This window comes from Artemia sp. Qi Xiang Cuo, chromosome 6 (genome assembly GCF_049724085.1).
Source record: "Artemia sp. Qi Xiang Cuo chromosome 6, ASM4972408v1, whole genome shotgun sequence".
In the NCBI taxonomy this organism is placed as follows: domain Eukaryota; kingdom Metazoa; phylum Arthropoda; class Branchiopoda; order Anostraca; family Artemiidae; genus Artemia; species Artemia sp. Qi Xiang Cuo.
In genome coordinates, this window is record NC_142799.1 from 55,572,355 (window position 1) to 55,585,129 (window position 12,775).

At 39.1% G+C, this 12,775-nt stretch overlaps 1 protein-coding gene across 1 annotated transcript in view; it reads right to left on the reverse strand.

The window, feature by feature from the left end:
* The window catches only part of htt (huntingtin), a 277,075-nt gene that overhangs the window by 119,611 nt on the left and 144,689 nt on the right, over positions 1 to 12,775 (reverse strand). The window contains exon 12 of the mRNA XM_089091088.1: positions 8,762 to 8,942. Coding sequence (XP_088947214.1) covers positions 8,762 to 8,942 — 181 coding nt within the window. The remainder of the gene's footprint in view (positions 1 to 8,761; positions 8,943 to 12,775) is intronic.

Genomic DNA, 12,775 nt, shown 5'->3' on the forward strand with positions numbered 1-12,775 from the left:
TGCCCCAGAATCCTATCGAGTCAGTGAGACAGACTAGGTCCATTTTACTGGGTCGAGTTCACGTGAAATTACCCGACACTCTAAACGACGGAGCATCAGCAATTCCTACGAGGAGGATTAAACTAGACCCTCTTAAGTAGTTTAACTCTAAGACAGAACAGGTATTTCAGTCAAATATAACAGAGGTCGTACGTGGGACTGAGAGCTCGGCGGAAGGGATCAGTTATCCTTACAAGATGGGAGAATGATAGGTTGTGAAGTTTTTGAATTGAAGTTATCAAGTATTTTGCAATAGGTTGCATAGATTGCATCAAGGCATGGCTAATTGTAGACAGAGAAAAGCCAAGACAGATAGTCCAAGTAATTGAGAGGCAAATGTTTAGATGGCTGGGGAAAGAGTAATTGGCAAGAGTATGCATGGCTCTCTTATTGGACACATACTTGTTTATTAGTTTTTGGAAAGACATGCCTGCCTAGAGTCTCAGGCATATTGACCAAGAATTTAAAATAGACATAAGACCGTTAGATTGCCTGTAATGAGAGGCAAAGAAGGCACGCCCGCTTACGGTCTAAAAAAAGTTGAACAAGAATTTAGAATTGACATAGGACCATTAATTTGCTTGAAATAACAGGCAAATAATCGTTTAAAGCCATCTTTGTCTATCAAATAGTACCTATTCGTTGCTTAAGCTCAAAACAGAAGATAGTAGCCTAAACAGAAGATAGTAAGGCAAGGACAGAGAAAGCGGCAGGAAAGGTAGGGATAGAGGTATTGCCAGAAATTTCAGCAAGTGTTCAGATCTTGGGTAATAAAAATCCGATTCTAATGGATACAGCACAGCTTAATCAGCTTATGACAGCACTAAACACCCTAACAAAAATCTTGGCGGGTCAACCTGCGGCAAATCAGCAGCAGCCTACAACAATACAATCCACAATTAGGCCCAAGCTAATGAAGCTGACAGATAGTGATGACAAAGACTCACTTTTAAGCGTGTTTGAGAGCACTGCGACGGCAAGTGGTTGGCCTAGGGAACAGTGGGCTACACAGCTGTATCCAGTTCTATCCGGTCCCACATTGGAGATAATATCAGGTTTATCGGCGGATACATCTGCTGATTATGATGCAGTTAAGACAGCAATACTTGAGAAATATTCTGTCACAAATGAAACGTATCGCATACGCTTCCGAAGTGTAAGAAAAGAAGAAAAGGAGTCCTACGCAGAACTCAGAAGGAAGCTGGCAACCAACTTCAATAGAAAGCTCAGTCTAAAATCACTGAGTGTGCAGGCAGAGAACCTGGCGGCAACAAGCACCCGGCCAGCCAGAGTGGTTGTGCCACTGAAGGATTTAGAAGAAATTTTTGAGCTTTTACAGGTGGAACAGTTTGCCGAGGCAGTACCGCACCACCTGCAGATAGCCCTTCGGGAGAGGCAGTTTAAAACTCGAAAGGAAGCTGTTTCTTTTGCTGAAGCTAGCGCCCCAACTCGCAAAACAACGAAAGATTGTTTGAAGACGGGTGGCGATAACAGAGACCAAACGTCCGGGCAAGGAAAGAAGAAAACAGAGGAGTTTTGATGGGATGGCAAGCGTAAAGGAGGAGAGAGAAGTCATCAAGCGAGAGCTGAGTCCAAGGAAGGAAGCTCGCGCGAGAATCGCCGAGGAGCCTGCTTTGTGTATGATGACATTTTACACTTTGCGAAGAACTGTCTGAGGAAAAAGCAGCAGCCAGAAAATACACGACAGGGTTTCCTGGCTGAGAGCCCGGAAAGGCCCGATCGCCAGGAGTCAGCAGGGGCAGCGGTAATGCTTCATGGCAAAGTAGACGAAAGGGATGTTGAAATGATATTGGACAGTGGAGGGGACATAAGAGTTCTGCACTCGGAGTTGGTACAAGAAGAGTCATGGTGCTGGGAGGAGCCTAGAAGCTTAAAATGTGTACATGGTGACACACACGAATACCCAACGACAGTAGTGAACGTACGGGTGAAACAAGCAGATGGTGTGCTTATTGAACTTCCATTGAAGATTGTAGTCTCAGATCGGATCCCAAAGAAGTTCCTGGTAGGGCGAAATTTTCCAGTATTCTCGAGGCTGGTAGATTCGGAAGTTGATGTGTTTATGACAACGAGAGCCAGAGCAAGCAAGCTGATTGAGTTACAAACGGATATTTCGGAGGCAAGACAGTTTGACTTCGACGACTCAATATTTTCTGGAGGAGGAAAAGCACGGAAGAGTCAGGGGCAGAATCGTAGTGAAAGGAAGGCCGCTTCTCATAGCAAGTTAGACGGAGAGGAGGCTCCAAACCTGGAGAGAAAGGGAAAGGTTTTGCTGAGTTACAGAGGGTGGATGAGACATTGCAAGAATTCTGGGTGCAGGCTAAGGTCGAGGCAATAGATTTCAATGTAAGTGATGATATCCTTTACCGAGTAGTCGATGATGGGGATCGGGACGAGCAGAAGTGGCAATTAGTGTTTCTTTCAGCCTGCAGAACAGACGTGCTGAAACCGGCTCGTAATTCAACTATGGGAGGGCATATGGGCAGGTAACGAACTACCGACAGGATTCAAGATAGATTCTTTTGGCCGAATGTTTATCTGAACGTAGCAAACCATTGCCAACAGTGCCATGATTGCCAGATGACAGCCAGAACGCCAGATAGAGAAGGTGCCATTAAAACCACTCCCAATCATTGAAACTCCTTTCCATAAAATAGGAATGGACCTGGTGGGACCTCTAGAGCGTAGTAAAACTGGTTTCAAATGGATCCTAGTGATAAGCAACTATGAAACCAGATATCTGGAGGCAAAACCGCTTCGGTCGACCCATTCACAGAAGATAGCTGACAAATTGATCAAATTTTCCTCTTGAGTGGGGATAACTTCAGAGATTCTGACCGTCAATGGATGTTACCTCATCTCCCAAGAGACGCAGAGACTATACTTGGCCCTTGGCATTAAACCCTTTCGTACCAATGTTTACCATCCGGGGACGGACGGATTGGTTAAGAGGTTAAATGGGCACTATGGTGCGGATGCTAAAAACATTTGTCAGAGACGAGCCGAAGAAGAGGGATTAGTATCTTCCATATCTTTTGTTTGCCTAGAGGGAGACTAAACAGGCTTCGATAGGTTTTTCACCATTCGAGCTGATCTATGGGCATCACGTAAGAGGACCACTAGATGTGTTACGAGAGGAGTGAGAGGAGAAAAAGAAAGGTGTGAATCGGTAGCCAGTTACCTGGTCAATATGCGGGAATGACTTAGCAAATGGACCGATACTGCACATTAAAACTTATTGGCAGGTCAGGAACGACAAAAGACCTGGTATGATCACAACCGGAAACCCAGAGAGTTTGAACTGGGAGAGGAAGTGCTGGTCCTTTTACCGTGTGGAAATAGCAAACTTGAGGTACAGTGGCAAGGCCCATACAAGATCCTGAAAAGATCCGGAAGTGTGGATTACCTAGTCGAATTTCCCCGGGGGAAAAAGAAGTCAAAGCTTCTCCACGTAAACCTTCTTAGAAAGCACCACAGGGCAAATCCGAACGAAATATTATTTATTCAAGCAGAAACAACTTTGCGGACACAAGTCTGGAAGAGATGACAGACTACAAGGGTACAGGAAATGACGGAGACTTCGAAGAAGCCCTCCAGACATCCATATATAAAATTTTGAGTCATGGTCAGAGAAGGGAATTAGCTAAAATCTTGAGAAGATACAGAGCGACCCTCTCGGACAGAGATGGGAAAAGCGATCTCGTGATGCATGAGATCGATACAGGCCACCGCTGCGGAAAAAACCCTATCGAGTTCCAGCAGCGAAACGGCACATGGTAGAAACCGAAGTGGCTAAGACGCTGCAAGAAGGAATCATAAGACCGTCAGAGAGTGATTATGTGTCACCGATATTACTAGTACCAAAGACACATGGGACGGTGCGGTTTTGTGCCGACTATCGGGAACTAAATAAAATTTCAAGGCAGAATTGTTACGCATTACCTCGCACGGATGAGATCCTTGAGGGAATAGGAACGGCTAAATTTATCAGCAAGCTAGACTTAACCCGAGGATATTGTCAGATAAAAATACACCCTAATAGGAGGCACAAGACAGCATTTGTGACGCCAATTGGTCTGTATGAGTTTCTCGTAATGGAATTCGGGATTCAAGGAGGAAGTGGACGATTCCAAAAGCTCATGGATCGTGTTCTCAGAGATTTGAAATTCGGTCGCTGCTACATCAACGATATTGTGATCTTCATTGAAACTTTCGAGGACCACATGCGACATATCGAAATGGTGCTACAAAGATTGCAGACAGCAGGGCTGACAGTCAATCCAAGGAAGCTTCTAATATAAAGAAAATAAAATTTAAATAAAAAAAAAGTAGTAATAATAATGTTTTAGCTAAAATTAGGAAAATCTCTTCAGCTTGAAAAAAAAAACTGGACATCTTTAATATTTTCATGGTTTAAACCGTTACTACATTTTCAAATTAATGGACTAAACACATTTTCTTTATGCTCTGAAAACATCTGTTCCGTCCCTTAAATTTGGATAGCTGATCGATGTTAAGAGCTACATAGATGATGGCAAACCGATAGCAGTTTTACAGCTTCTGCCACAACGATCTGAAAATACCTTATTTCTTCTCACAGTAAAAGTGGGTACGGTCCATTTAGATTTCTTTTCGTTTGTTCCCATTTTTTGCAGAATTATTTCACCTGACATTGCCAATTGGCATACGAGTTCATTGGTCTTAGAAATGATTAGTAAAAGTAAGTTGCTTTGTTTATTTACTTAAATTCAGGAAATTATAACTGAAAAATCACCCATTCCCTAAACCTGAAGTATCCTGTGTCTCAAAAACTAGTTTTCCGGGCTTTATTCTTGGTTTTGTCAAGGTCAAGCATTCATGCAGTTAACACCTCTTATTTTCTGAGAAGATTATCTGTTGAAAAAAAACAACCGGTTTTTGGTTATATTGACTGTCAGGCTGTGTGATTGAACTATTTGTAATATTTCATTTGGATTGGATTATTTCATTTGGATAATTAGAAGGCGTTTATTGGAAAGTGGGGGAGACTTAAAAAAGCCCCCCTTGCGAGTAAGTCTTTGTTTTGCGACTTTACATTGAGATTTGATTACGCTTGGACCTACGATGGCTGAAAGTGAAAAAATTATTTTGAATCCGTTACTGAATTGTGTTACGAAAGCACTTACAGGCGGAATAAAATTGGACTCTATCGTAAAAGCGTGTGTTACTTTCTATACACATGAGGATGTTATAAAGGCAAAGCGAATTCTTCATACTGAGTTGAATATTACGAATCGTCTTGTGACCTACTCTAAAGATGAAGACAATATCATTGAAATGTGCGAACTTCTAGTAGCAGCTGCGAAAAATAATGTCAAAATGCCAAAATTTGTCATCTTTAACCCCTGCTCGGTTCCGGTCATCGGAGCAGCGGTGAATGCAATAGTTACTGCTAAAGTAAATGAACTCTCTCGGAAGCTTAATAGTTTTTTAGCTACCCAGTCCGCTCCAGCCGTCAGTATTTTCACAAGCAGTCGTGGTGCACCTGAAACGTCCAAGCCCAAAGATCCTTCCTATTCTGTTGTCTTGAAGAATCCCCCCAAGGAACTCAATGGCCCAAATGATCGGAAAGCTTTCATAGACAGTTTCTGTGAAAAAACAAATGACATTAGCGAACTTCGCAAATCTGCAAACGAATGGAAGCTTATGGTCAGGTCGAAAGCTGCACCAGCAAAATCGTTGAGAAAACGAAATCTTCCAAGCCCGATCTCAAAATTGCTGTTCAAGAACCCCTGCACATACCTATGCTTCGAAATGTCCCTGAGGATATAAACTGTAAAGGACTAAAAAATCGTATCCCGAATAGTACGAAGACTGAACAATGCGGAAAATTCCGTCCTTTCAAAGTGTATTTTGACACTATTAGTGAGCTCCAACAATTTCTGAGTGTTTTGGTGATTATCGGCTACGAGCGTCTACCTGCTGATCCGTTTATGTTCTTGCCAAGACGATGCTATAACTGTCACAAAATGGGTCACCTCGCTTCCCAGTGTACGGCTGAACCTTTATGCTCTAGATGTGCCTCGAATGAACATCGTTCTACGTGAGATGAACCATGCAGACAGCCGAAATTCTGCGTCGAATGCAAAATCGGCAGTCACACGTGTTACAGAGTAAAATGTCCCTCAAACAGTAACCCACAAAAGAAATGACATCTGAAGCTCATGCAGTTAAATGTTTATCGTGGAACATTAATGGCTCGTTCGCGAATAAAATTCCAATCTTAGATGTTGTATTTAAGCAAAATGAAGTTGTCTGTTTACAAGAACATTTCATCACAAGCCGCAGTAAAAGTATTCTTAGTTTTAATAGTTCAGTATCGGTTTATTCAGTTTCAGCGAAGCAGCTAAGTGGAAAGGGCGACCCTCCGGTGGTATTGCCCCTTTCGTTTCTTTCCACTCTAAGATCTAGTGTATTTGAAGTTAATGATAATTTTCTGGCGATTCGTGTTGAGGGCTGTGTTTTTATTAATGTATATTTGCCTACAAATTACCATGATGAGCGTTCGGAGCGCGCTTTTACTTATTCTAGTGATAAACTCGGCCAGTGTATTAACCGTATTAGATCCTTGAGCCTTCAATGCATATTAGTTGGTGACTTCAATTGCGATTTGAATGAACCGCTCTTATCTAGGTGTTTACGTTCTACGTTGTTGCTTAGTATTTTTGGAGACCAGTTTGATCTCAAGTGCAAAGAGCCAATAGGTACCTCATTACAGCATACCCGCTCCCTCCTAATCTCACATCTTGAACGGCGAATTTCCAGGTCCTATGCTTTGATCGTTAAATCCACTCTAAGATTTAACCGTCCACTACTGGCAAGTATTTACAACGCTACAGCTCTGCCACATATATTATATGTGACCTCTTTCTGGAAATTATTGGCAAACCGTGAAAAGTCTAAAATCCGCTCTTTATTTTTCCGTTTTGCCAAGTACCTACTAAATTTGCCACCTTGGACAAAAAATAGGTTTCTGATTCGGCGCTACAACATAGCGGACCCAAATCTAGCTATTGAGACACTTATTAGCCGGCAAAAAACAAAACCAGCAATTCTAAAACACGAGTGGGCAAGTTTGCTTGTTTAATTTTTCCGCTTGTTTTCCTTTTTTTCTTTTTTTTTCTCTTTTCAGAAGTTGTTGTCCTGGTTGCTATTTTCGAAGAAGTTGTTGTTTCTGTTGTAATTTTTGAGTATGTTAACTTTCTGCTTTTTCTTTTCGTACTATTTTGTATACTATTTAAGAAGTTGTTGCTTTTGTTGTTATTTTTTAGTAGGTTTTCTTTTTGTTTCCTCTTTTCGCATTTTTGTATACTCTGTCATTGTACATTTATTGTATACGACAGGTTTTCAATATATTATTATTATTATTATTTGCTAGATATAATAGAATAAGAATATTTCTGTCCAAAAATAAGGTTAAAGATATATTTCATATTATGGTTAGAGAAGTGTTTTATTTGAAGTGAAAGAATATTTCATTATAGTACGAAGAGAGCAGCAACTTGCTTTCGTCGATAATAAAAAATAAAAGAGAAATTTTTGTGAAGCAAGTTAACCGATTGAAACCGCAGGAAGAATAGGGCAAATGAGTAGATGGAGACAAAAAAAGTAGATTATAGTAGCCATGGAACGCACAGGTAATGTATCTGATAGCGGTAGGAAGTTTCTTTTCTATTTTTTTTAATTGGGATTTTATAGGAGTAGTTAAAGGTTAGAAAAGTTAAAATAGTGAAAGGAAATATAGGTAAATTATTTGAGAAATGAAGGTAACACATTTATTTTCTAGAAATGAAAAGAAAGAGAAAACGAGGAAAGGAGGAAAGGACTTACGTATGGAATATCTCAATATGGACCAAACACTACAGGATAAAAGAAAGAAAAGAATAAAAATTAAAAAAAATGTATTAGATAAGGATTTTGTATATTCAATATTATAGTCTATTTATAAAAAAAAACGAAAAAAAAAACGCTAGACAAAATTAGAGTTTTACATGACGACAAACATACTTGGAGAATTTATTTTCAAGTAAGAATTTTGACCTAGAAGGAAACACAATTGAGCTTGTTTTTTCGAATTTGCCTACCTATTTTCATCCAAGAGTTACTTATACAATGGGAAAATACTATTTTTCAAGCAAGAGGGGGAGGGGGGACTTCGAAGAAAGTGCAAAAAACGACAAATTTTATTAAAAATTTACGCAACTATAGGGAAAATCTCGAAACTTCGGTACAATATTCCAAATACTCTCCCCCTCCTGCATACAAGCTTATTTCCTACTAGCGGGTTCAGGGTGAAATATCTGAGACGTTTCCTTTTCTGAAAACATAGTAGATTCCAGGATTCAAACTTGAAACCTTTCCTCCAAGTAAGTCTGCTGCAGAAACTGAATGGTTGTACAAATGCAATGTAAGAGTTCGAATCTGGCAAGTCAGTTGGTACGATGATTTATGTTGAACTTAGCTCCAGAAGGAAGTTCTTGTGGAGAAGGATAATGTTCTGTATCTCTTGAGATTTAAGTATTATCTTTCATTTAATACTTTCTGGTTCATTAGTGTCAAAGTTTACCTTTTACTTTTTAATTTTTGCCACGTCCTTTTAAGGAGCCATACATTGTCAGTCTAATTGTGAAGAGCAGTATATTAAAATAAACACTTCACCCACCAGCTAAAAGTTTTCCGGAGAGACTAAGCAGCTGACTCAAACAGTTGATATTCTCAGCAGCTACATGACCATTGAGCAAGTCTAAGGCAGGATGGCTTCCTCCCATACTCATCCAGCAAGAAATATATGAGCATGGCGTAAAGGTGCTTGCTAACACTTCAAGAGCTTGGATATACCCCTCCTAAAACAGAATGGGGCATTAGTGATAAGTTACATACATATGCACATGGGCGATACCATCCCCATTCCCCGGACAACCTTAATCGGTACCTTGAGCCCCACCCAGAGAGGATTTGAAAATGGATACATAGCTACATTTTTTTTTGTTTTCAACCCTCTACCCAAACAAATCCTCTTATGCAACTCCTTCTAAGGGTGAGACACCTATGAACCAATTAAAAGCATACTTATTGCTGATATACATATCTGAAGACATTTTTTTGTTCCCTACTATTAACTGCCAGTTGATTACATACTGATGCTGTTGCTTAAGCCCAGAAGACATGGCTAAAACACTTTGAGCATTATAAGATTCATTTCTATCTATTCCTACAAGCAGCACAAGAAGAAAGAATGATATGGAACGGATAGAGAGTCACTTTCAGTCTGTAAAACAATTACCTTACATAGAAAGAAAATAGTGTTTTTTATTTGAACAGGAATAGAAGTCCAGCTGATCATTTTTTTTTCTCCACTCTTTACATTCATACAAACAGTTCCACTCGCCTGGTAGAAATAAACTAATCTAACGTGTAATCTTGAGTGAGATACGAGTCAAGGAGCAAACATTTTGCTATTAATATAGTTCAGCACAAGGCTGGAATGTAGTTTTCTTTTTTTTCTTTTTTTTTTTGTGGCTCAACTTTACCATCATACATTTTCCAATATTTTATACCGTCTGGATGTTGAATTCAGACCAAACCAGTGTTTGGACCCCTGGCCCTGATTATCATATAAATATATAAATTAAATTTTAATTTACATATTTTTGTAAATTAAATTAATCCCCACTTTGGAAGTCTATTTCAGCCCTTACTCGCTTACTTTTAAATACCATTTAAGCTCTCATGGCCTTTCCTTCGTAAATTCTCGTAGTCGCACTAAATAGCTTAACTTAAAAATATACTTTTTGGGGATGAATAATCGAATGATCAAAAACCAGTGATTCGCGATTAAAAATGGTGGAGATCGTAAGCCATCGATTTGGAGTGGCGGTCGGACGCGGGTTTGCCCCTTGAGGTTTGTGATTAGCTTGAACTCGTGAGCTCCACGTCGCACACTTCTCGCCAGAGAGAGAAGAAAAAGATCATTAACAGTACGTTTTTGAGTTGATCTTTAAATAATAAGATTTTCTAATTTTCTACATGGATCTTCCTTTTATCATTTATTAATTAAAAAAACTTTTTCACAAAATAAGTTTTTCAAAGAACAGTAAAGAACTCCATCAAACAAAAAATGAGCAAAAATAAAATAACCTACCAAGCATGAAACTACCACACATCAGCATCGATGAATAAATGAAACCCAAAACGAACAGAAATTACAATAAATAACCGAGTCAAACACAAAACATGCAGAGATTAACATAAGTTGGACTTAAAACCCCTATGCCTTCCCAAGGCCAGAACACAATTTTGTCTTTACTGAAAAAATATAAATGTTTATACTTTTATAACTTTAATAAATAAAATAATATTAACATTTTGATTACTAAATATCAGTATATGTATATTAAACTGACAATGCACATTCATTTGTATTTTCTTCAGTGAAGTGCAAATTATGTTCTGGCTTTGGGAAGGCATAGGGGTTTTGAGCCCAACTTTAGCTAATTTCTGCTCGTTTAGAGTTTGACTCGGTTATTTATTGTAATTTCTGTTCGTTTTGGGTTTCATTTATTCATCGATGCTGATTTGTGGGAGTTTCACGCTTGGTAGATTATTTGTTTTTTATTTTTGCTAATTTTTTGTTTAATGAAGTTCTTTACTTTTCTTTGAAAAACTAATTTTGTGAAAATTCTTTTTTTAATTAATTTCTGTTCGTTTTATATTGACATAATCTTTTCAGGGAAAAAGAAAATAATACTTTAAATCTATTCGTTTTTATAAGAATTTATAGTTAGCTTGCTATTTGTATGCTGGAGAAAGATTTCCAGCAATTTTTAACAACATACACCCTTTTAAAAATCTGGACACAAACAGTAGTGTTTAATTTAGTCTCATACCTCCTCTAGGTGACCTGAAATGGAAAACTTGTTAACATTCGCAAAAAATCTGTTTACTTTCTTTGACAGCTTGGATACACTTACGTTATGTTGATTTGGTTAAATTTTAAGACCAGAAGTAGCCCCGAAAGTTTTAACATAATACCCTCAGTCGTTCTAGAGATACTGCTGAGATGCCTTATTGGGAATTAGCATTAACACAGTGCATTTTGATTTAATCTTAAGGCAATACTTAGTTTTTAAACATAATGGGAGGGTGGGCGTGGGAGGGGGATTAGTTGCCCTCGAATCACTTTCGACTATTAAAAGTGGCATCAGGCCCTTCTATTTTCAATCGAATGAGCCCTTTTCGAAGTTCCTACGACAACTCCTTCGATACGAAATGCCCTGGTCTAAACAGCAACAACAACAAAAATAATACATTATAATCACATCGATCTTTACTATAAAAATGCCAAGCCTTCCAATAATTTTCGATTATTAAAAAGGGCACAAGGCCTTTCGATTTCCAATCAAATGAGACCTTTTTGAGTTTCTACGACAACGCTTTCTATAAGCACCTTATATGCCCCCAGGGCATAAATTACAACCTTTACCCTAAGAGCTGTGAGGGTGGTTGTTATTCTCTAAGACCTAATTTCCAGAACTTTCAACTACGTTAAACAAAATGCCTATCTAGAATTTGATTGGATGTGTTTGGGGATATGGCGGGCGTGAGAGGGGGTTAGTTACCCTCCAATCACTTTCAACTATTAAAAAGGGCCCTAGCCACCTCAATTTCCAATTGAATGAGCCCCTTCTGAAGTTTTTACGACAACTCTATCTATAAAAACCTTATGTGCCCCCAGGGCACAACTTAAAAACTTTGCCCTGGGGCTCTGGGGGGTTTGTCACCCCCTAAATACATGATTTCCAGAACTTTCGACTACGGTGAACAAAATGGATTTCTCAAAATTTTAATTGGATGTGTTTGGGGAAAAGGTGGGCGAGAGAGGGGGAAAAGGTGAGCAAGAGAGGGGGTTAGATACTCTCAAGTAACTTTTGAGACTATTAAAAAGGGCAATAGCCCTTTGAATTACCAATCGAATGAGCCCTTTTTCAAGTTTTTACGACAAAGATTTCAATAAGAACTTATATGCCCCCAGGGCATAAATTATAACCCTTGCCCTGAAGGCGGTGGGGGGGGGGGGAGTGTTCTAATCAAAGGTATAATTTCCTGAACTTTAAACTGCGTGGAAAAAATAACTATCTCAAAATTTCGATTTGATGTTTTTGGGGAAATGGTGAGCGTAGAAGGGGTGTTAGTTACTTTCTAACAACTTTCGACTATTAAAGACGGCACTAGCCATTTAAATGTACAATCGATTGAGCCCTTTTCGAAGTTTCTACGACAACACTTTCTATAGAAACCTTATATGCCCCAAGGGCATAACTTACAACCATTGCTTTAAGGGCTGTGGGGGGTTGTCATCTCAAAGACCTAATTTCCAGAACTTTCAACTACGTTGAACAAAATGGCTATCTTAAAATTTTTATTGGATGTGTTTGGGGAACAAGTGGGCGTGAGAGGGGGGTTAGTTGCTCTCCAATCATTTTCTACTATTAAAAACGGCACCAGCTCTTTGAAATTTCAGTCGAATGAGCCTTTTTGAAGTTTCTACGACAACACTTTCTATAAAAACCTTATATGCCCCCAGGGCATAAGTTGCAACCCTTGTCCCGAGGGTTGTGGGGGAGTGTTCCTCTCAAAAAAATAATTTCTATCTGGAAATCAACGACGCTGAACAAAA